Source organism: Ascaphus truei, unplaced genomic scaffold (assembly GCF_040206685.1).
Source record: "Ascaphus truei isolate aAscTru1 unplaced genomic scaffold, aAscTru1.hap1 HAP1_SCAFFOLD_752, whole genome shotgun sequence".
NCBI lineage: Eukaryota > Metazoa > Chordata > Amphibia > Anura > Ascaphidae > Ascaphus > Ascaphus truei.
This window is the reverse complement of record NW_027457087.1, coordinates 86,338-112,418: the sequence shown is the minus strand read 5'-3', so window position 1 is coordinate 112,418 and position 26,081 is coordinate 86,338. Positions and strand designations below refer to the sequence as shown.

General features: G+C 49.1%; 1 protein-coding gene across 1 annotated transcript in view; it reads right to left on the bottom strand.

Annotated features, from left to right (window-relative positions):
• The window catches only part of LOC142486147 (procollagen C-endopeptidase enhancer 2-like), a 55,477-nt gene that overhangs the window by 6,027 nt on the left and 23,369 nt on the right, over positions 1 to 26,081 (bottom strand). Inside the window, exons 5-6 of the mRNA XM_075584804.1 lie at positions 15,833 to 15,969; positions 11,915 to 12,216 (exon numbers count right to left, since the gene is read on the bottom strand). Of these exons, the coding sequence (XP_075440919.1) occupies positions 11,915 to 12,216; positions 15,833 to 15,969 (439 nt within the window). The remainder of the gene's footprint in view (positions 1 to 11,914; positions 12,217 to 15,832; positions 15,970 to 26,081) is intronic.

The following is a 26,081-nucleotide window of genomic DNA, read 5'->3' as shown; positions in this document are numbered from 1 at the left end:
TAACTCTGTGCCCAGGACATGCGTGAGAACGAGAGGTAACTCTCACTGTATTACTGCCTGTAACACGTTATAACTCTGTGCCCAGGACATGCGTGAGAACGAGAGGTAACTCTCACTGTATTACTTCCTGTAACACGTTATAACTCTGTGCCCAGGACATGCGTGAGAACGAGAGGTAACTCTCACTGTATTACTGCCTGTAACACGTTATAACTCTGTGCCCAGGACATGCGTGAGAACGAGAGGTAACTCTCACTGTATTACTTCCTGTAACACGTTATAACTCTGTGCCCAGGACATGCGTGAGAGCGAGAGGTAACTCTCACTGTATTACTGCCTGTAACACATGTTGTAACTCTGTGCCCAGGACATGCATGAGAACGAGAGGTAACTCTCACTGTATTACTGCCTGTAACACACGTTATAACTCTGTGCCCAGGACATGCGTGAGAACGAGAGGTAACTCTCACTGTATTACTGCCTGTAACACACGTTATAACTCTGTGCCCAGGACATGCGTGAGAACGAGAGGTAACTCTCACTGTATTACTGCCTGTAACACGTTATAACTCTGTGCCCAGGACATGCGTGAGAACGAGAGGTAACTCTCACTGTATTACTGCCTGTAACACGTTATAACTCTGTGCCCAGGACATGCGTGAGAACGGGAGGTAACTCTCACTGTATTACTGCCTGTAACACACGTTATAACTCTGTGCCCAGGACATGCGTGGGAGCGAGAGGTACCTCTCTGTGTATCACTTCCTGTAACACGTGTTATAACTCTGTGCCCAGGACACGCGTGGGAGCGAGAGGTACCTCTCCGTGTATCACTTCCTGGGAACACTTGCTATAACTCTGTGCCCAGGACACGCGTGAGAGCGAGAGGTAACTCTCACTGTATTACTGCCTGTAACACACGTTATAACTCTGTGCCCAGGACATGCGTGAGAGCGAGAGGTAACTCTCACTGTATTACTGCCTGTAACACGTTATAACTCTGTGCCCAGGACATGCGTGAGAGCGAGAGGTAACTCTCACTGTATTACTGCCTGTAACACACGTTATAACTCTGTGCCCAGGACATGCGTGAGAACGAGAGGTAACTCTCACTGTATTACTGCCTGTAACACACGTTATAACTCTGTGCCCAGGACATGCGTGAGAACGAGAGGTAACTCTCACTGTATTACTGCCTGTAACACGTTATAACTCTGTGCGCAGGACATACGTGAGAACGAGAGGTAACTCTCACTGTATTACTGCCTGTAACACGTTATAACTCTGTGCCCAGGACATGTGTGAGAACGAGAGGTAACTCTCACTGTATTACTGCCTGTAACACGTTATAACTCTGTGCCCAGCACATGCGTGAGAACGAGAGGTAACTCTCACTGTATTACTTCCTGTAACACATGTTATAGCTCTGTGCCCAGGACATGCGTGAGAACGAGAGGTAACTCTCACTGTATTACTGCCTGTAACACGTTATAACTCTGTGCCCAGGACATGCGTGAGAATGAGAGGTAACTCTCACTGTATTACTGCCTGTAACACATGTTATAACTCTGTGCCCAGGACATGCGTGAGAACGAGAGGTAACTCTCACTGTATTACTGCCTGTAACACGTTATAACTCTGTGCCCAGGACATGCGTGAGAACGAGAGGTAACTCTCACTGTATTACTGTCTGTAACACGTTATAACTCTGTGCACAGGACATGCGTGAGAACGAGAGGTAACTCTCACTGTATTACTGCCTGTAACACACGTTATAACTCTGTGCCCAGGACATGCGTGAGAACGAGAGGTAACTCTCACTGTATTACTGCCTGTAACACGTTATAACTCTGTGCCCAGGACATGCGTGAGAGCGAGAGGTAACTCTCACTGTATTACTGCCTGTAACACATGTTATAACTCTGTGCCCAGGACATGCGTGAGAACGAGAGGTAACTCTCACTGTATTACTGCCTGTAACACACGTTATAACTCTGTGCCCAGGACATGCGTGAGAACGAGAGGTAACTCTCACTGTATTACTTCCTGTAACACATGTTATAACTCTGTGCCCAGGACATGCGTGAGAACGAGAGGTAACTCTCACTGTATTACTTCCTGTAACACGTTATAACTCTGTGCCCAGGACATGCGTGAGAACGAGAGTTAACTCTCACTGTATTACTGCCTGTAACACGTTATAACTCTGTGCCCAGGACATACGTGAGAACGAGAGGTAACTCTCACTGTATTACTGCCTGTAACACGTTATAACTCTGTGCCCAGGACATGCGTGAGAACGAGAGGTAACTCTCACTGTATTACTGCCTGTAACACGTTATAACTCTGTGCCCAGGACATGCGTGAGAACGAGAGGTAACTCTCACTGTATTACTGCCTGTAACACGTTATAACTCTGTGCCCAGGACATGCGTGAGAACGAGAGGTAACTCTCACTGTATTACTGCCTGTAACACGTTATAACTCTGTGCCCAGGACATGCATGAGAGCGAGAGGTAACTCTCACTGTATTACTGCCTGTAACACGTTATAACTCTGTGCCCAGGACATGCGTGAGAACGAGAGGTAACTCTCACTGTATTACTGCCTGTAACACACGTTATAACTCTGTGCCCAGGACATGCGTGAGAACGAGAGGTAACTCTCACTGTATTACTGCCTGTAACACACGTTATAACTCTGTGCCCAGGACATGCGTGAGAGCGAGAGGTAACTCTCACAGTATTACTGCCTGTAACACGTTATAACTCTGTGCCCAGGACATGCGTGAGAACGAGAGGTAACTCTCACTGTATTACTGCCTGTAACATGTTATAACTCTGTGCCCAGGACATGCGTGAGAATGAGAGGTAACTCTCACTGTATTACTGCCTGTAACACATGTTATAACTCTGTGCCCAGGACACGCGTGAGAACGAGAGGTAACTCTCACTGTATTACTGCCTGTAACACGTTATAACTCTGTGCCCAGGACATGCGTGAGAGCGAGAGGTAACTCTCACTGTATTACTGCCTGTAACACGTTATAACTCTGTGCCCAGGACATGCGTGAGAACGAGAGGTAACTCTCACTGTATTACTGCATGTAATACGTTATAACTCTGTGCCCAGGACATGCGTGAGAGCGAGAGGTAACTCTCACTGTATTACTGCCTGTAACACGTTATAACTCTGTGCCCAGGACATGTGTGAGAACGAGAGGTAACTCTCACTGTATTACTGCCTGTAACACATTTTTTAACTCTGTGCCCAGGACATGCGTGAGAACGAGAGGTAACTCTCACTGTATTACTGCCTGTAACACATTGTTTAACTCTGTGCCCAGGACATGCGTGAGAACGAGAGGTAACTCTCACTGTATTACTGCATGTAATACGTTATAACTCTGTGCCCAGGACATGCGTGAGAGCGAGAGGTAACTCTCACTGTATTACTGCCTGTAACACGTTATAACTCTGTGCCCAGGACATGTGTGAGAGAGAGAGGTAACTCTCACTGTATTACTGCCTGTAACACGTTATAACTCTGTGCCCAGGACATGCGTGAGAACGAGAGGTAACTCTCACTGTATTACTGCCTGTAACACGTTATAACTCTGTGCCCAGGACATGGGTGAGAACGAGAGGTAACTCTCACTGTATTACTGCCTGTAACACGTTATAACTCTGTGCCCAGGACATGCGTGAGAACGAGAGGTAACTCTCACTGTATTACTGCCTGTAACACACGTCATAACTCTGTGCCCAGGACATGCGTGAGAGCGAGAGCAACTCTCACTGTATTACTGCCTGTAACACATGTTATAACTCTGTGCCCAGGACATGCATGAGAATGAGAGGTAACACTCACTGTATTACTGCCTGTAACACATGTTATAACTCTGTGCCCAGGACATGCGTGAGAACGAGAGGTAACTCTCACTGTATTACTGCCTGTAACACGTTATAACTCTGTACCCAGGACATGCGTGAGAGCGAGAGGTAACTCTCACTGTATTACTACCTGTAACACGTTATAACTCTGTGCCCAGGACACGCGTGAGAACGAGAGGTAACTCTCACTGTATTACTGCCTGTATAACGTTATAACTCTGTGCCCAGGACATGCGTGAGAGCGAGAGGTAACTCTCACTGTATTACTGCCTGTATAACGTTATAACTCTGTGCCCAGGACATGCGTGAGAGCGAGAGGTAACTCTCACTGTATTACTACCTGTAACACGTTATAACTCTGTGCCCAGGACATGCGTGAGAGCGAGCGGTAACTCTCACTGTATTACTGCCTGTAACACGTTATAACTCTGTGCCCAGGACATGTGTGAGAACGAGAGGTAACTCTCACTGTATTACTAGCTGTAACACGTTATAAATCTGTGCCCAGGACATGCGTGAGAGCGAGAGGTAACTCAAACTGTATTACTGCCTGTAACACGTTATAACTCTGTGCCCAGGACATGCGTGAGAACGAGAGGTAACTCTCACTGTATTACTGCCTGTAACACATGTTATATCTCTGTGCCCAGGACATGCGTGAGAACGAGAGGTAACTCTCACTGTATTACTGCCTGTAACACACGTTATAACTCTGTGCCCAGGACATGCGTGAGAACGAGAGGAAACTCTCACTGTATTACTGCCTGTAACACGTTATAACTCTGTGCCCAGGACATGCGTGAGAACGAGCGGTAACTCTCACTGTATTACTGCCTGTAACACGTTATAACTCTGTGCCCAGGACATGCGTGAGAACGAGCGGTAACTCTCACTGTATTACTTCCTGTAACACGTTATAACTCTGTGCCCAGGACATGCGTGAGAACGAGAGGTAACTCTCACTGTATTACTGCCTGTAACACGTTATAACTCTGTGCCCAGGACATGCGTGAGAGCGAGAGGTAACTCTCACTGTATTACTGCCTGTAACACGTTATAACTCTGTGCCCAGGACATGCGTGAGAACGAGAGGTAACTCTCACTGTATTACTGCCTGTAACACGTTATAACTCTGTGCCCAGGACATGCGTGAGAACGAGCGGTAACTCTCACTGTATTACTGCCTGTAACACGTTATAACTCTGTGCCCAGGACATGCGTGAGAACGAGCGGTAACTCTCACTGTATTACTGCCTGTAACACGTTATAACTCTGTGCCCAGGACATGCGTGAGAACGAGCGGTAACTCTCACTGTATTACTGCCTGTAACACCTTATAACTCTGTGCCCAGGACATGCGTGAGAACGAGAGGTAACTCTCACTGTATTACTGCCTGTAACACATGTTATATCTCTGTGCCCAGGACATGCGTGAGAACGAGCGGTAACTCTCACTGTATTACTGCCTGTAACACATGTTATATCTCTGTGCCCAGGACATGCGTGAGAACGAGAGGTAACTCTCACTGTATTACTGCCTGTAACACATGTTATATCTCTGTGCCCAGGACATGCGTGAGAACGAGCGGTAACTCTCACTGTATTACTGCCTGTAACACATGTTATATCTCTGTGCCCAGGACATGCGTGAGAACGAGAGGTAACTCTCACTGTATTACTGCCTGTAACACACGTTATAACTCTGTGCCCAGGACATGCGTGAGAACGAGAGGTAACTCTCACTGTATTACTGCCTGTAACACGTTATAACTCTGTGCCCAGGACATGCGTGAGAACGAGAGGTAACTCTCACTGTATTACTGCCTGTAACACATGTTATAACTCTGTGCCCAGGACATGCGTGAGAACGAGAGGTAACTCTCACTGTATTACTGCCTGTAACACGTTATAACTCTGTGCCCAGGACATGCGTGAGAACGAGAGGTAACTCTCACTGTATTACTGCCTGTAACACATGTTATAACTCTGTGCCCAGGACATGCGTGAGAACGAGAGGTAACTCTCACTGTATTACTTCCTGTAACACGTTATAACTCTGTGCCCAGGACATGCGTGAGAACGAGAGGTAACTCTCACTGTATTACTGCCTGTAACACATGTTATAACTCTGTGCCCAGGACATGCGTGAGAACGAGAGGTAACTCTCACTGTATTACTGCCTGTAACACACGTTATAACTCTGTGCCCAGGACATGCGTGAGAACGAGAGGTAACTCTCACTGTATTACTGCCTGTAACACGTTATAACTCTGTGCCCAGGACATGCGTGAGAGCGAGAGGTAACTCTCACTGTATTACTGCCTGTAACACATGTTATAACTCTGTGCCCAGGACATGTGTGAGAACGAGAGGTAACTCTCACTGTATTGCTGCCTGCAACACATGTTATATCTCTGTGCCCAGGACATGCGTGAGAACGAGAGGTAACTCTCAGTGTATTACTGCCTGTAACACATGTTATAACTCTGTGCCCAGGACATGTGTGAGAGCGAGAGGTAACTCTCACTGTATAACTTCCTGTAACACATGTTATAACTCTGTGCCCAGGACATGCGTGAGAACGAGAGGTAACTCTCACTGTATTACTGCCTGTAACACGTTATAACTCTGTGCCCAGGACATGCGTGAGAACGAGAGGTAACTCTCACTGTATTACTGCCTGTAACACGTTATAACTCTGTGCCCAGGACATGCGTGAGAACGAGCGGTAACTCTCACTGTATTACTGCCTGTAACACGTTATAACTCTGTGCCCAGGACATGCGTGAGAACGAGAGGTAACTCTCACTGTATTACTGCCTGTAACACATGTTATAACTCTGTGCCCAGGACATGCGTGAGAACGAGAGGTAACTCTCACTGTATTACTGCCTGTAACACGTTATAACTCTGTGCCCAGGACATGCGTGAGAACGAGAGGTAACTCTCACTGTATTACTGCCTGTAACACATGTTATAACTCTGTGCCCAGGACATGCGTGAGAACGAGAGGTAACTCTCACTGTATTACTTCCTGTAACACGTTATAACTCTGTGCCCAGGACATGCGTGAGAACGAGAGGTAACTCTCACTGTATTACTGCCTGTAACACATGTTATAACTCTGTGCCCAGGACATGCGTGAGAACGAGAGGTAACTCTCACTGTATTACTGCCTGTAACACACGTTATAACTCTGTGCCCAGGACATGCGTGAGAACGAGAGGTAACTCTCACTGTATTACTGCCTGTAACACGTTATAACTCTGTGCCCAGGACATGCGTGAGAGCGAGAGGTAACTCTCACTGTATTACTGCCTGTAACACATGTTATAACTCTGTGCCCAGGACATGTGTGAGAACGAGAGGTAACTCTCACTGTATTGCTGCCTGCAACACATGTTATATCTCTGTGCCCAGGACATGCGTGAGAACGAGAGGTAACTCTCAGTGTATTACTGCCTGTAACACATGTTATAACTCTGTGCCCAGGACATGTGTGAGAGCGAGAGGTAACTCTCACTGTATAACTTCCTGTAACACATGTTATAACTCTGTGCCCAGGACATGCGTGAGAACGAGAGGTAACTCTCACTGTATTACTGCCTGTAACACGTTATAACTCTGTGCCCAGGACATGCGTGAGAACGAGAGGTAACTCTCACTGTATTACTGCCTGTAACACGTTATAACTCTGTGCCCAGGACATGCGTGAGAACGAGCGGTAACTCTCACTGTATTACTGCCTGTAACACGTTATAACTCTGTGCCCAGGACATGCGTGAGAACGAGAGGTAACTCTCACTGTATTACTTCCTGTAACACGTTATAACTCTGTGCCCAGGACATGCGTGAGAACGAGAGGTAACTCTCACTGTATTACTGCCTGTAACACATGTTATAACTCTGTGCCCAGGACATGCGTGAGAACGAGAGGTAACTCTCACTGTATTACTGCCTGTAACACACGTTATAACTCTGTGCCCAGGACATGCGTGAGAACGAGAGGTAACTCTCACTGTATTACTGCCTGTAACACGTTATAACTCTGTGCCCAGGACATGCGTGAGAGCGAGAGGTAACTCTCACTGTATTACTGCCTGTAACACATGTTATAACTCTGTGCCCAGGACATGTGTGAGAACGAGAGGTAACTCTCACTGTATTGCTGCCTGCAACACATGTTATATCTCTGTGCCCAGGACATGCGTGAGAACGAGAGGTAACTCTCAGTGTATTACTGCCTGTAACACATGTTATAACTCTGTGCCCAGGACATGTGTGAGAGCGAGAGGTAACTCTCACTGTATAACTTCCTGTAACACATGTTATAACTCTGTGCCCAGGACATGCGTGAGAACGAGAGGTAACTCTCACTGTATTACTGCCTGTAACACGTTATAACTCTGTGCCCAGGACATGCGTGAGAACGAGAGGTAACTCTCACTGTATTACTGCCTGTAACACGTTATAACTCTGTGCCCAGGACATGCGTGAGAACGAGCGGTAACTCTCACTGTATTACTGCCTGTAACACGTTATAACTCTGTGCCCAGGACATGCGTGAGAACGAGAGGTAACTCTCACTGTATTACTGCCTGTAACACATGTTATAACTCTGTGCCCAGGACATGCGTGAGAACGAGAGGTAACTCTCACTGTATTACTGCCTGTAACACGTTATAACTCTGTGCCCAGGACATGCGTGAGAACGAGAGGTAACTCTCACTGTATTACTGCCTGTAACACATGTTATAACTCTGTGCCCAGGACATGCGTGAGAACGAGAGGTAACTCTCACTGTATTACTTCCTGTAACACGTTATAACTCTGTGCCCAGGACATGCGTGAGAACGAGAGGTAACTCTCACTGTATTACTGCCTGTAACACATGTTATAACTCTGTGCCCAGGACATGCGTGAGAACGAGAGGTAACTCTCACTGTATTACTGCCTGTAACACACGTTATAACTCTGTGCCCAGGACATGCGTGAGAACGAGAGGTAACTCTCACTGTATTACTGCCTGTAACACGTTATAACTCTGTGCCCAGGACATGCGTGAGAGCGAGAGGTAACTCTCACTGTATTACTGCCTGTAACACATGTTATAACTCTGTGCCCAGGACATGTGTGAGAACGAGAGGTAACTCTCACTGTATTGCTGCCTGCAACACATGTTATATCTCTGTGCCCAGGACATGCGTGAGAACGAGAGGTAACTCTCAGTGTATTACTGCCTGTAACACATGTTATAACTCTGTGCCCAGGACATGTGTGAGAGCGAGAGGTAACTCTCACTGTATAACTTCCTGTAACACATGTTATAACTCTGTGCCCAGGACATGCGTGAGAACGAGAGGTAACTCTCACTGTATTACTGCCTGTAACACGTTATAACTCTGTGCCCAGGACATGCGTGAGAACGAGAGGTAACTCTCACTGTATTACTGCCTGTAACACGTTATAACTCTGTGCCCAGGACATGCGTGAGAACGAGCGGTAACTCTCACTGTATTACTGCCTGTAACACGTTATAACTCTGTGCCCAGGACATGCGTGAGAACGAGAGGTAACTCTCAGTGTATTACTTCCTGTAACACATGTTATAACTCTGTGCCCAGGACATGCGTGAGAACGAGAGGTAACTCTCACTGTATTACTGCCTGTAACACATGTTATAACTCTGTGCCCAGGACATGCGTGAGAACGAGAGGTAACTCTCACTGTATTACTGCCTGTAACACATGTTATAACTCTGTGCCCAGGACATGCGTGAGAACGAGAGGTAACTCTCACTGTATTACTGCCTGTAACACATGTTATAACTCTGTGCCCAGGACATGTGTGAGAACGAGAGGTAACTCTCACTGTATTACTGCCTGTAACACACGTTATAACTCTGTGCCCAGGACATGTGTGAGAGCGAGAGGTAACTCTCACTGTATTACTGCCTGTAACACATGTTATAACTCTGTGCCCAGGACATGCGTGAGAGCGAGAGGTAACTCTCACTGTATTACTGCCTGTAACACGTTATAACTCTGTGCCCAGGACATGCGTGAGAACGAGAGGTAACTCTCACTGTATTACTGCCTGTAACACATGTTATAACTCTGTGCCCAGGACATGCGTGAGAACGAGAGGTAACTCTCACTGTATTACTGCCTGTAACACATGTTATAACTCTGTGCCCAGGACATGTGTGAGAACGAGAGGTAACTCTCACTGTATTACTGCCTGTAACACACGTTATAACTCTGTGCCCAGGACATGTGTGAGAGCGAGAGGTAACTCTCACTGTATTACTGCCTGTAACACATGTTATAACTCTGTGCCCAGGACATGCGTGAGAGCGAGAGGTAACTCTCACTGTATTACTGCCTGTAACACGTTATAACTCTGTGCCCAGCACATGCGTGAGAACGAGAGGTAACTCTCACTGTATTACTGCCTGTAACACATGTTATATCTCTGTGCCCAGGACATGCGTGAGAACGAGAGGTAACTCTCACTGTATTACTGCCTGTAACACGTTATAACTCTGTGCCCAGGACATGCGTGAGAACGAGAGGTAACTCTCACTGTATTACTGCCTGTAACACATGTTATAACTCTGTGCCCAGGACATGCGTGAGAACGAGAGGTAACTCTCACTGTATTACTGCCTGTAACACGTTATAACTCTGTGCCCAGTACATGCGTGAGAACGAGAGGTAACTCTCACTGTATTACTGCCTGTAACACATGTTATATCTCTGTGCCCAGGACATGCGTGAGAACGAGAGGTAACTCTCACTGTATTAGTGCCTGTTACACACGTTATAACTCTGTGCCCAGGACATGCGTGAGAACGGGAGGTAACTCTCACTGTATTACTGCCTGTAACACACGTTATAACTCTGTGCCCAGGACATGCGTGAGAACGAGAGGTAACTCTCACTGTATTACTGCCTGTAACACGTTATAACTCTGTGCCCAGGACATGCGTGAGAACGAGAGGTAACTCTCACTGTATTACTGCCTGTAACACGTTATAACTCTGTGCCCAGGACATGCGTGAGAACGAGAGGTAACTCTCACTGTATTACTGCCTGTAACACATGTTATAACTCTGTGCCCAGGACATGCGTGAGAGCGAGAGGTAACTCTCACTGTATTACTGCCTGTAACACATGTTATAACTCTGTGCCCAGGACATGTGTGAGAACGAGAGGTAACTCTCACTGTATTACTGCCTGTAACACATGTTATAACTCTGTGCCCAGGACACGCGTGAGAGCGAGAGGTAACTCTCACTGTATTACTGCCTCTAACACATGTTATAACTCTGTGCCCAGGACATGCGTGAGAACGAGAGGTAACTCTCACTGTATTACTGCCTGTAACACATGTTATAACTCTGTGCCCAGGACATGCGTGAGAACGAGAGGTAACTCTCACTGTATTACTGCCTGTAACACGTTATAACTCTGTGCCCAGGACATGCGTGAGAATGAGAGGTAACTCTCACTGTATTACTGCCTGTAACACGTTATAACTCTGTGCCCAGGACATGCGTGAGAACGAGAGGTAACTCTCACTGTATTACTGCCTGTAACACGTTATAACTCTGTGCCCAGGACATGCGTGAGAATGAGAGGTAACTCTCACTGTATTACTGCCTGTAACACGTTATAACTCTGTGCCCAGGACATGCGTGAGAACGAGAGGTAACTCTCACTGTATTACTGCCTGTAACACATGTTATAACTCTGTGCCCAGGACACGCGTGAGAGCGAGAGGTAACTCTCACTGTATTACTGCCTGTAACACATGTTATAACTCTGTGCCCAGGACATGCGTGAGAGCGAGAGGTAACTCTCACTGTATTACTGCCTGTAACACATGTTATATCTCTGTGCCCAGGACATGCGTGAGAGCGAGAGGTAACTCTCACTGTATTACTGCCTGTAACACATTATATATCTTTTATAGGGGGTTGCCGTATAAAAACCCAAATTTGTCGTTGCATTTCCAACCTTTCCCCGCCCCGGGAGCAGCGGTCACTTTGCGCTTAGGTCCTGCGGTGGGCGCCAATATCCCAGCTTTGGTGGGCCTGGGTTTTGTGGCGGGTCTGACTGTGGTTTTCTGGGTGGGTTTGGGTTTCGGGGCGGGCCGCCTGGTGTCCGGGACGCTGACGGATGTGGGTTTCGTGGCTGGGGTGATCTTTGGTGCGTCCGAAGCGTCTCTCATCCTGTAATGAGCTATGAACCCGTCAGCGGTGACGCTGAGATCGGACACAAACTGGACCAGAACTTCGTTCCCTTCCGAGTAAATGGTTCTTGGAGAGAGAAAACACAGTCATATAACATCTGTGTGACTCCAGATTACAAGAGAGTAAAGGGGATTTCTAATAGGGGAGAGAGTAAAGGGGATTTCTAATAGGGGGAGAGAGTAAAGGGGATTTCTAATAGGGGGAGAGAGTAAAGGGGATTTCTAATAGGGAGAGAGTAAAGGGGATTTCTAATAGGGGGAGAGTAAAGGGGATTTCTAATAGGGAGAGAGTAAAGGGGATTTCTAATAGGGGGAGAGAGTAAAGGGGATTTCTAATAGGGGGAGAGAGTAAAGGGGATTTCTAATAGGGAGAGAGAGTAAAGGGGATTTCTAATAGGGAGAGAGAGTAAAGGGGATTTCTAATAGGGGAGAGAGTAAAGGGGATTTCTAATAGGGAGAGAGAGTAAAGGGGATTTCTAATAGGGGGAGAGAGTAAAGGGGATTTCTAATAGGGGAGAGAGTAAAGGGGATTTCTAATAGGGAGAGAGTAAAGGGGATTTCTAATAGGGGGAGAGTAAAGGGGATTTCTAATAGGGAGAGAGTAAAGGGGATTTCTAATAGGGGGAGAGAGTAAAGGGGATTTCTAATAGGGGGAGAGAGTAAAGGGGATTTCTAATAGGGAGAGAGAGTAAAGGGGATTTCTAATAGGGAGAGAGAGTAAAGGGGATTTCTAATAGGGGAGAGAGTAAAGGGGATTTCTAATAGGGAGAGAGAGTAAAGGGGATTTCTAATAGGGGGAGAGAGTAAAGGGGATTTCTAATAGGGGGAGAGAGTAAAGGGGATTTCTAATAGGGGGAGAGAGTAAAGGGGATTTCTAATAGGGAGAGAGAGTAAAGGGGATTTCTAATAGGGAGAGAGAGTAAAGGGGATTTCTAATAGGGGAGAGAGTAAAGGGGATTTCTAATAGGGAGAGAGAGTAAAGGGGATTTCTAATAGGGGAGAGAGTAAAGGGGATTTCTAATAGGGAGAGAGAGTAAAGGGGATTTCTAATAGGGAGAGAGAGTAAAGGGGATTTCTAATAGGGGGAGAGAGTAAAGGGGATTTCTAATAGGGGAGAGAGTAAAGGGGATTTCTAATAGGGAGAGAGAGTAAAGGGGATTTCTAATAGGGGGAGAGAGTAAAGGGGATTTCTAATAGGGGGAGAGAGTAAAGGGGATTTCTAATAGGGAGAGAGAGTAAAGGGGATTTCTAATAGGGAGAGAGAGTAAAGGGGATTTCTAATAGGGGAGAGAGTAAAGGGGATTTCTAATAGGGAGAGAGAGTAAAGGGGATTTCTAATAGGGGAGAGAGTAAAGGGGATTTCTAATAGGGAGAGAGAGTAAAGGGGATTTCTAATAGGGAGAGAGAGTAAAGGGGATTTCTAATAGGGGAGAGAGTAAAGGGGATTTCTAATAGGGAGAGAGAGTAAAGGGGATTTCTAATAGGGGGAGAGTAAAGGGTATTTCTAATAGGGGGAGAGAGTAAAGGGGATTTCTAATAGGGGGAGAGAGTAAAGGGGATTTCTAATAGGGAGAGAGAGTAAAGGGGATTTCTAATAGGGAGAGAGAGTAAAGGGGATTTCTAATAGGGGAGAGAGTAAAGGGGATTTCTAATAGGGAGAGAGAGTAAAGGGGATTTCTAATAGGGAGAGAGAGTAAAGGGGATTTCTAATAGGGAGAGAGAGTAAAGGGGATTTCTAATAGGGAGAGAGAGTAAAGGGGATTTCTAATAGGGGAGAGAGTAAAGGGGATTTCTAATAGGGAGAGAGAGTAAAGGGGATTTCTAATAGGGGAGAGAGTAAAGGGGATTTCTAATAGGGAGAGAGAGTAAAGGGGATTTCTAATAGGGAGAGAGAGTAAAGGGGATTTCTAATAGGGGAGAGAGTAAAGGGGATTTCTAATAGGGAGAGAGAGTAAAGGGGATTTCTAATAGGGGAGAGAGTAAAGGGGATTTCTAATAGGGAGAGAGAGTAAAGGGGATTTCTAATAGGGAGAGAGTAAAGGGGATTTCTAATAGGGGGAGAGTAAAGGGGATTTCTAATAGGGGGAGAGAGTAAAGGGGATTTCTAATAGGGGGAGAGTAAAGGGTATTTCTAATAGGGGGAGAGAGTAAAGGGGATTTCTAATAGGGGGAGAGAGTAAAGGGGATTTCTAATAGGGAGAGAGAGTAAAGGGGATTTCTAATAGGGAGAGAGAGTAAAGGGGATTTCTAATAGGGGAGAGAGTAAAGGGGATTTCTAATAGGGAGAGAGAGTAAAGGGGATTTCTAATAGGGAGAGAGAGTAAAGGGGATTTCTAATAGGGGAGAGAGTAAAGGGGATTTCTAATAGGGGAGAGAGTAAAGGGGATTTCTAATAGGGGGAGAGAGTAAAGGGGATTTCTAATAGGGGGAGAGAGTAAAGGGGATTTCTAATAGGGAGAGAGAGTAAAGGGGATTTCTAATAGGGAGAGAGAGTAAAGGGGATTTCTAATAGGGGAGAGAGTAAAGGGGATTTCTAATAGGGAGAGAGAGTAAAGGGGATTTCTAATAGGGGAGAGAGTAAAGGGGATTTCTAATAGGGAGAGAGAGTAAAGGGGATTTCTAATAGGGAGAGAGTAAAGGGGATTTCTAATAGGGGGAGAGTAAAGGGGATTTCTAATAGGGGGAGAGAGTAAAGGGGATTTCTAATAGGGGGAGAGAGTAAAGGGGATTTCTAATAGGGGGAGAGAGAAAAGGGGATTTCTAATAGGGAGAGAGTAAAGGGGATTTCTAATAGGGGGAGAGTAAAGGGTATTTCTAATAGGGGGAGAGAGTAAAGGGGATTTCTAATAGGGGGAGAGAGTAAAGGGGATTTCTAATAGGGAGAGAGAGTAAAGGGGATTTCTAATAGGGAGAGAGAGTAAAGGGGATTTCTAATAGGGGAGAGAGTAAAGGGGATTTCTAATAGGGGGAGAGAGTAAAGGGGATTTCTAATAGGGGGAGAGAGTAAAGGGGATTTCTAATAGGGAGAGAGAGTAAAGGGGATTTCTAATAGGGAGAGAGAGTAAAGGGGATTTCTAATAGGGGAGAGAGTAAAGGGGATTTCTAATAGGGAGAGAGAGTAAAGGGGATTTCTAATAGGGGAGAGAGTAAAGGGGATTTCTAATAGGGAGAGAGAGTAAAGGGGATTTCTAATAGGGAGAGAGTAAAGGGGATTTCTAATAGGGGGAGAGTAAAGGGGATTTCTAATAGGGGGAGAGAGTAAAGGGGATTTCTAATAGGGGGAGAGAGTAAAGGGGATTTCTAATAGGGGGAGAGAGAAAAGGGGATTTCTAATAGGGAGAGAGTAAAGGGGATTTCTAATAGGGGGAGAGTAAAGGGTATTTCTAATAGGGGGAGAGAGTAAAGGGGATTTCTAATAGGGAGAGAGTAAAGGGGATTTCTAATAGGGAGAGAGTAAAGGGGATTTCTAATAGGGGGAGAGTAAAGGGTATTTCTAATAGGGGGAGAGAGTAAAGGGGATCTCTAATAGGGAGAGAGAGTAAAGGGGATTTCTAATAGGAAGAGAGAGTAAAGGGGATCTCTAATAGGGAGAGAGTAAAGGGGATTTCTAATAGGGAGAGAGAGTAAAGGGGATTTCTAATAGGGGGAGAGAGTAAAGGGGATTTCCCCTTTAACAGACTCACTTGGGCGAGGAATCACCGCAGAATTTCCCAATGAGCCGCGTGTTGTCCGTCTTGCCGCCATTAAACACAGCAACATAATCATAGCGACAGTAACTATCCCCTTCCACATCAAACTTACCGAAGGACAGCTCTATAACCTGCAGAAAGGAGACATCCAACGGTGAGCTTTATATGGGATAAGAGGGCGTCACACACGGGGGATTCCTATAAGGTAATAGGGACAGCGGTGCCCCCCTGTGATGGGATAAGAGGGCGTCTCACACACAGGATTCCTATAAGGTAATAGGGACAGCGGTACCTCCCTGTGATGGGATAAGAGGGCGTCTCACACACGGGATTCCTATAAGGTAATAGGGACAGCTGTGCCCCCCTGTGATGGGATAAGAGGGCGTCTCACACACGGGATTCCTATAAGGTAATAGGGACAGCGGTGCCTCCCTGTGATGGGATAAGAGGGCGTCTCACACACGGGATTCCTATAAGATAATAGGGACAGCGGTGCCTCCCTGTGATGGGATAAGAGGGCGTCTCACACAGGGGATTCCTATAAGGTAATAGGGACAGCGGTGCCTCCCTGTGATGGGATAAGAGGGCGTCTCACACACGGGATTCCTATAAGGTAATAGGGACAGCTGTGCCCCCCTGTGATGGGATAAGAGGGCGTCTCACACACGGGATTCCTATAAGGTAATAGGGACAGCGGTGCCTCCCTGTGATGGGATAAGAGGGCGTCTCACACACGGGATTCCTATAAGGTAATAGGGACAGCGGTGCCTCCCTGTGATGGGATAAGAGGGCGTCTCACACACACAGGATTCCTATAAGGTAATAGGGACAGCGGTGCCCCCCTGTGATGGGATAAGAGGGCGTCTCACACACGGGATTCCTATAAGGTAATAGGGACAGCGGTGCCTCCCTGTGATGGGATAAGAGGGCGTCTCACACACACACGGGATTCCTATAAGGTAATAGGGACAGCGGCGCCCCCCTGTGATGGGATAAGAGGGCGTCTCACACACGGGATTCCTATAAGGTAATAGGGACAGCGGCGCCCCCCTGTGATGGGATAAGAGGGCGTCTCACACACAGGGGATTCCTATAAGGTAATAGGGACAGCGGCGCCTCCCTGTGATGGGATAAGAGGGCGTCTCACACACACAGGATTCCTATAAGATAATAGGGACAGCGGTGCCTCCCTGTGATGGGATAAGAGGGCGTCTCACACACGGGATTCCTATAAGGTAATAGGGACAGCGGCGCCTCCCTGTGATGGGATAAGAGGGCGTCTCACACACACGGGATTCCTATAAGGTAATAGGGACAGCGGTGCCTCCCTGTGATGGGATAAGAGGGTGTCTCACACACAGGATTCCTATAAGGTAATAGGGACAGCGGCGCCTCCCTGTGATGGGATAAGAGGGCGTCTCACACACAGGATTCCTATAAGGTAATAGGGACAGCGGTGCCTCCCTGTGATGGGATAAGAGGGCGTCTCACACACAGGGGATTCCTATAAGGTAATAGGGACAGCGGTGCCTCCCTGTGATGGGATAAGAGGGCGTCTCACACACAGGGGATTCCTATAAGGTAATAGGGACAGCGGTGCCTCCCTGTGATGGGATAAGAGGGTGCCTCACACACGGGATTCCTATAAGGTAATAGGGACAGCGGTGCCCCCTGTGATGGGATAAGAGGGCGTCTCACACACACAGGGGATTCCTATAAGGTAATAGGGACAGCGGTGCCTCCCTGTGATGGGATAAGAGGGCGTCTCACACACACGGGATCCCTATAAGGTAATAGGGACAGCGGTGCCTCCCTGTGATGGGATAAGAGGGCGTCTCACACACGGGATTCCTATAAGGTAATAGGGACAGCGGTGCCTCCCTGTGATGGGATAAGAGGGCGTCTCACACACGGGATTCCTATAAGGTAATAGGGACAGCGGTGCCCCCCTGTGATGGGATAAGAGGGCGTCTCACACACACGGGATCCCTATAAGGTAATAGGGACAGCGGTGTCTCCCTGTGATGGGATAAGAGGGCGTCTCACACACAGGATTCCTATAAGATAATAGGGACAGCGGTGCCTCCCTGTGATGGGATAAGAGGGCGTCTCACACACGGTGTTCCTATAAGGTAATAGGGACAGCGGTGCCTCCCTGTGATGGGATAAGAGGGCGTCTCACACACATGGGATTCCTATAAGGTAATAGGGACAGCAGTGCCTCCCTTTGATGGTATAAGAGGGCGTCTCACACACAGGGGATTCCTATAAGATAATAGGGACAGCGGTGCCTCCCTGTGATGGGATAAGAGGGCGTCTCACACACGGGATTCCTATAAGGTAATAGGGACAGCGGTGCCCCCCTGTGATGGGATAAGAGGGCGTCTCACACACACAGGATTCCTATAAGGTAATAGGGACAGCGGTGCCTCCCTGTGATGGGATAAGAGGGCGTCTCACACACGGGATTCCTATAAGGTAATAGGGTCAGCGGTGCCCCCCTGTGATGGGATAAGAGGGCGTCTCACACACGGGATTCCTATAAGGTAATAGGGACAGCGGTTCCTCCCTGTGATGGGATAAGAGGGCGTCTCACACACGGGATTCCTATAAGGTAATAGGGACAGCGGTGCCTCCCTGTGATGGGATAAGAGGGCGTCTCACACACGGGATTCCTATAAGGTAATAGGGACAGCGGTGCCTCCCTGTGATGGGATAAGAGGGCGTCTCACACACAGGGGATTCCTATAAGGTAATAGGGATAGCGGTGGCTCCCTGTGATGGGATAAGAGGGCGTCTCACACACAGGGAATTCCTATAAGGTAATAGGGACAGCGGTGCCCCCCTGTGATGGGATAAGAGGGCGTCTCACACACGGGGGATTCCTATAAGGTAATAGGGACAGCGGCGCCTCCCTGTGATGGGATAAGAGGGCGTCTCACACACACGGGATTCCTATAAGATAATAGGGTCAGCGGTGCCCCCCTGTGATGGGATAAGAGGGCGTCTCACACACAGGATTCCTATAAGGTAATAGGGTCAGCGGTGCCTCCCTGTGATGGGATAAGAGGGCGTCTCACACACACACAGGGGTTCCTATAAGGTAATAGGGACAGCGGTGCCCCTCTGTGATGGGATAAGAGGGCGTTTCACACACAGGATTCCTATAAGGTAATAGGGACAGCGGTGCCTCCCTGTGATGGGATAAGAGGGCGTCTCACACACAGGATTCCTATAAGGTAATAGGGACAGCGGTGCCCCCCTGTGATGGGATAAGAGGGCGTTTCACACACAGGATTCCTATAAGGTAATAGGGACAGCGGTGCCTCCCTGTGATGGGATAAGAGGGCGTCTCACACACAGGATTCCTATAAGGTAATAGGGACAGCGGCGCCTCCCTGTGATGGGATAAGAGGGCGTCTCACACACACGGGATTCCTATAAGATAATAGGGTCAGCGGTGCCCCCCTGTGATGGGATAAGAGGGCGTCTCACACACACGGGATTCCTATAAGATAATAGGGTCAGCGGTGCCCCCCTGTGATGGGATAAGAGGGCGTCTCACACACAGGATTCCTATAAGGTAATAGGGTCAGCGGTGCCCCTCTGTGATGGGATAAGAGGGCGTTTCACACACAGGATTTCTATAAGGTAATAGGGACAGCGGTGCCTCCCTGTGATGGGATAAGAGGGCGTCTCACACACAGGATTCCTATAAGGTAATTGGGACAGCGGTGCCCCCCTGTGATGGGATAAGAGGGCGTCTCACACACAGGATTCCTATAAGGTAATAGGGTCAGCGGTGCCCCTCTGTGATGGGATAAGAGGGCGTTTCACACACGGGATTCCTATAAGATAATAGGGTCAGCGGTGCCTCCCTGTGATGGGATAAGAGGGCGTCTCACACACAGGATTCCTATAAGGTAATAGGGACAGCGGTGCCCCCCTGTGATGGGATAAGAGGGCGTCTCACACACAGGATTCCTATAAGGTAATAGGGTCAGCGGTGCCCCTCTGTGATGGGATAAGAGGGCGTTTCACACACGGGATTCCTATAAGATAATAGGGTCAGCGGTGCCTCCCTGTGATGGGATAAGAGGGCGTCTCACACACAGGGGATAAGGTAATAGGGACAGCGGTGCCCCCCTGTGATGGGATAAGAGGGCGTCTCACACACACGGGATTCCTATAAGATAATAGGGTCAGCGGTGCCCCCCTGTGATGGGATAAGAGGGCGTCTCACACACAGGATTCCTATAAGGTAATAGGGTCAGCGGTGCCCCTCTGTGATGGGATAAGAGGGCGTTTCACACACAGGATTCCTATAAGGTAATAGGGACAGCGGTGCCTCCCTGTGATGGGATAAGAGGGCGTCTCACACACAGGATTCCTATAAGGTAATAGGGACAGCGGTGCCCCCCTGTGATGGGATAAGAGGGCGTCTCACACACAGGATTCCTATAAGGTAATAGGGTCAGCGGTGCCTCCCTGTGATGGGATAAGAGGGCGTCTCACACACAGGATTCCTATAAGGTAATAGGGACAGCGGTGCCTCCCTGTGATGGGATAAGAGGGCGTCTCACACACAGGATTCCTATAAGGTAATAGGGACAGCGGCGCCTCCCTGTGATGGGATAAGAGGGCGTCTCACACACACGGGATTCCTATAAGATAATAGGGTCAGCGGTGCCCCCCTGTGATGGGATAAGAGGGCGTCTCACACACAGGATTCCTATAAGGTAATAGGGTCAGCGGTGCCCCTCTGTGATGGGATAAGAGGGCGTCTCACACACAGGATTCCTATAAGGTAATAGGGACAGCGGTGCCCCCCTGTGATGGGATAAGAGGGCGTTTCACACACAGGATTCCTATAAGGGAATAGGGACAGCGGTGCCCCCCTGTGATGGGATAAGAGGGCGTCTCACACACAGGATTCCTATAAGGTAATAGGGTCAGCGGTGCCTCCCTGTGATGGGATAAGAGGGCGTCTCACACACAGGATTCCTATAAGGTAATAGGGACAGCGGTGCCCCCCTGTGATGGGATAAGAGGGCGTCTCACACACAGGATTCCTATAAGGTAATAGGGTCAGCGGTGCCCCTCTGTGATGGGATAAGAGGGCGTTTCACACACGGGATTCCTATAAGATAATAGGGTCAGCGGTGCCCCCCTGTGATGGGATAAGAGGGCGTCTCACACACACGGGATTCCTATAAGATAATAGGGTCAGCGGTGCCCCCCTGTGATGGGATAAGAGGGCGTCTCACACACAGGATTCCTATAAGGTAATAGGGTCAGCGGTGCCCCTCTGTGATGGGATAAGAGGGCGTTTCACACACAGGATTCCTATAAGGTAATAGGGACAGCGGTGCCCCCCTGTGATGGGATAAGAGGGCGTCTCACACACAGGATTCCTATAAGGTAATAGGGACAGCGGTACCTCCCTGTGATGGGATAAGAGGGCGTCTCACACACGGGATTCCTATAAGGTAATAGGGACAGCTGTGCCCCCCTGTGATGGGATAAGAGGGCGTCTCACACACGGGATTCCTATAAGGTAATAGGGACAGCGGTGCCTCCCTGTGATGGGATAAGAGGGCGTCTCACACACGGGATTCCTATAAGATAATAGGGACAGCGGTGCCTCCCTGTGATGGGATAAGAGGGCGTCTCACACAGGGGATTCCTATAAGGTAATAGGGACAGCGGTGCCTCCCTGTGATGGGATAAGAGGGCGTCTCACACACGGGATTCCTATAAGGTAATAGGGACAGCTGTGCCCCCCTGTGATGGGATAAGAGGGCGTCTCACACACGGGATTCCTATAAGGTAATAGGGACAGCGGTGCCTCCCTGTGATGGGATAAGAGGGCGTCTCACACACGGGATTCCTATAAGGTAATAGGGACAGCGGTGCCTCCCTGTGATGGGATAAGAGGGCGTCTCACACACACAGGATTCCTATAAGGTAATAGGGACAGCGGTGCCCCCCTGTGATGGGATAAGAGGGCGTCTCACACACGGGATTCCTATAAGGTAATAGGGACAGCGGTGCCTCCCTGTGATGGGATAAGAGGGCGTCTCACACACACACGGGATTCCTATAAGGTAATAGGGACAGCGGCGCCCCCCTGTGATGGGATAAGAGGGCGTCTCACACACGGGATTCCTATAAGGTAATAGGGACAGCGGCGCCCCCCTGTGATGGGATAAGAGGGCGTCTCACACACAGGGGATTCCTATAAGGTAATAGGGACAGCGGCGCCTCCCTGTGATGGGATAAGAGGGCGTCTCACACACACAGGATTCCTATAAGATAATAGGGACAGCGGTGCCTCCCTGTGATGGGATAAGAGGGCGTCTCACACACGGGATTCCTATAAGGTAATAGGGACAGCGGCGCCTCCCTGTGATGGGATAAGAGGGCGTCTCACACACACGGGATTCCTATAAGGTAATAGGGACAGCGGTGCCTCCCTGTGATGGGATAAGAGGGTGTCTCACACACAGGATTCCTATAAGGTAATAGGGACAGCGGCGCCTCCCTGTGATGGGATAAGAGGGCGTCTCACACACAGGATTCCTATAAGGTAATAGGGACAGCGGTGCCTCCCTGTGATGGGATAAGAGGGCGTCTCACACACAGGGGATTCCTATAAGGTAATAGGGACAGCGGTGCCTCCCTGTGATGGGATAAGAGGGCGTCTCACACACAGGGGATTCCTATAAGGTAATAGGGACAGCGGTGCCTCCCTGTGATGGGATAAGAGGGTGCCTCACACACGGGATTCCTATAAGGTAATAGGGACAGCGGTGCCCCCTGTGATGGGATAAGAGGGCGTCTCACACACACAGGGGATTCCTATAAGGTAATAGGGACAGCGGTGCCTCCCTGTGATGGGATAAGAGGGCGTCTCACACACACGGGATCCCTATAAGGTAATAGGGACAGCGGTGCCTCCCTGTGATGGGATAAGAGGGCGTCTCACACACGGGATTCCTATAAGGTAATAGGGACAGCGGTGCCTCCCTGTGATGGGATAAGAGGGCGTCTCACACACGGGATTCCTATAAGGTAATAGGGACAGCGGTGCCCCCCTGTGATGGGATAAGAGGGCGTCTCACACACACGGGATCCCTATAAGGTAATAGGGACAGCGGTGTCTCCCTGTGATGGGATAAGAGGGCGTCTCACACACAGGATTCCTATAAGATAATAGGGACAGCGGTGCCTCCCTGTGATGGGATAAGAGGGCGTCTCACACACGGTGTTCCTATAAGGTAATAGGGACAGCGGTGCCTCCCTGTGATGGGATAAGAGGGCGTCTCACACACATGGGATTCCTATAAGGTAATAGGGACAGCAGTGCCTCCCTTTGATGGTATAAGAGGGCGTCTCACACACAGGGGATTCCTATAAGATAATAGGGACAGCGGTGCCTCCCTGTGATGGGATAAGAGGGCGTCTCACACACGGGATTCCTATAAGGTAATAGGGACAGCGGTGCCCCCCTGTGATGGGATAAGAGGGCGTCTCACACACACAGGATTCCTATAAGGTAATAGGGACAGCGGTGCCTCCCTGTGATGGGATAAGAGGGCGTCTCACACACGGGATTCCTATAAGGTAATAGGGTCAGCGGTGCCCCCCTGTGATGGGATAAGAGGGCGTCTCACACACGGGATTCCTATAAGGTAATAGGGACAGCGGTTCCTCCCTGTGATGGGATAAGAGGGCGTCTCACACACGGGATTCCTATAAGGTAATAGGGACAGCGGTGCCTCCCTGTGATGGGATAAGAGGGCGTCTCACACACGGGATTCCTATAAGGTAATAGGGACAGCGGTGCCTCCCTGTGATGGGATAAGAGGGCGTCTCACACACAGGGGATTCCTATAAGGTAATAGGGATAGCGGTGGCTCCCTGTGATGGGATAAGAGGGCGTCTCACACACAGGGAATTCCTATAAGGTAATAGGGACAGCGGTGCCCCCCTGTGATGGGATAAGAGGGCGTCTCACACACGGGGGATTCCTATAAGGTAATAGGGACAGCGGCGCCTCCCTGTGATGGGATAAGAGGGCGTCTCACACACACGGGATTCCTATAAGATAATAGGGTCAGCGGTGCCCCCCTGTGATGGGATAAGAGGGCGTCTCACACACAGGATTCCTATAAGGTAATAGGGTCAGCGGTGCCTCCCTGTGATGGGATAAGAGGGCGTCTCACACACACACAGGGGTTCCTATAAGGTAATAGGGACAGCGGTGCCCCTCTGTGATGGGATAAGAGGGCGTTTCACACACAGGATTCCTATAAGGTAATAGGGACAGCGGTGCCTCCCTGTGATGGGATAAGAGGGCGTCTCACACACAGGATTCCTATAAGGTAATAGGGACAGCGGTGCCCCCCTGTGATGGGATAAGAGGGCGTTTCACACACAGGATTCCTATAAGGTAATAGGGACAGCGGTGCCTCCCTGTGATGGGATAAGAGGGCGTCTCACACACAGGATTCCTATAAGGTAATAGGGACAGCGGCGCCTCCCTGTGATGGGATAAGAGGGCGTCTCACACACACGGGATTCCTATAAGATAATAGGGTCAGCGGTGCCCCCCTGTGATGGGATAAGAGGGCGTCTCACACACACGGGATTCCTATAAGATAATAGGGTCAGCGGTGCCCCCCTGTGATGGGATAAGAGGGCGTCTCACACACAGGATTCCTATAAGGTAATAGGGTCAGCGGTGCCCCTCTGTGATGGGATAAGAGGGCGTTTCACACACAGGATTTCTATAAGGTAATAGGGACAGCGGTGCCTCCCTGTGATGGGATAAGAGGGCGTCTCACACACAGGATTCCTATAAGGTAATTGGGACAGCGGTGCCCCCCTGTGATGGGATAAGAGGGCGTCTCACACACAGGATTCCTATAAGGTAATAGGGTCAGCGGTGCCCCTCTGTGATGGGATAAGAGGGCGTTTCACACACGGGATTCCTATAAGATAATAGGGTCAGCGGTGCCTCCCTGTGATGGGATAAGAGGGCGTCTCACACACAGGATTCCTATAAGGTAATAGGGACAGCGGTGCCCCCCTGTGATGGGATAAGAGGGCGTCTCACACACAGGATTCCTATAAGGTAATAGGGTCAGCGGTGCCCCTCTGTGATGGGATAAGAGGGCGTTTCACACACGGGATTCCTATAAGATAATAGGGTCAGCGGTGCCTCCCTGTGATGGGATAAGAGGGCGTCTCACACACAGGGGATAAGGTAATAGGGACAGCGGTGCCCCCCTGTGATGGGATAAGAGGGCGTCTCACACACACGGGATTCCTATAAGATAATAGGGTCAGCGGTGCCCCCCTGTGATGGGATAAGAGGGCGTCTCACACACAGGATTCCTATAAGGTAATAGGGTCAGCGGTGCCCCTCTGTGATGGGATAAGAGGGCGTTTCACACACAGGATTCCTATAAGGTAATAGGGACAGCGGTGCCTCCCTGTGATGGGATAAGAGGGCGTCTCACACACAGGATTCCTATAAGGTAATAGGGACAGCGGTGCCCCCCTGTGATGGGATAAGAGGGCGTCTCACACACAGGATTCCTATAAGGTAATAGGGTCAGCGGTGCCTCCCTGTGATGGGATAAGAGGGCGTCTCACACACAGGATTCCTATAAGGTAATAGGGACAGCGGTGCCTCCCTGTGATGGGATAAGAGGGCGTCTCACACACAGGATTCCTATAAGGTAATAGGGACAGCGGCGCCTCCCTGTGATGGGATAAGAGGGCGTCTCACACACACGGGATTCCTATAAGATAATAGGGTCAGCGGTGCCCCCCTGTGATGGGATAAGAGGGCGTCTCACACACAGGATTCCTATAAGGTAATAGGGTCAGCGGTGCCCCTCTGTGATGGGATAAGAGGGCGTCTCACACACAGGATTCCTATAAGGTAATAGGGACAGCGGTGCCCCCCTGTGATGGGATAAGAGGGCGTTTCACACACAGGATTCCTATAAGGGAATAGGGACAGCGGTGCCCCCCTGTGATGGGATAAGAGGGCGTCTCACACACAGGATTCCTATAAGGTAATAGGGTCAGCGGTGCCTCCCTGTGATGGGATAAGAGGGCGTCTCACACACAGGATTCCTATAAGGTAATAGGGACAGCGGTGCCCCCCTGTGATGGGATAAGAGGGCGTCTCACACACAGGATTCCTATAAGGTAATAGGGTCAGCGG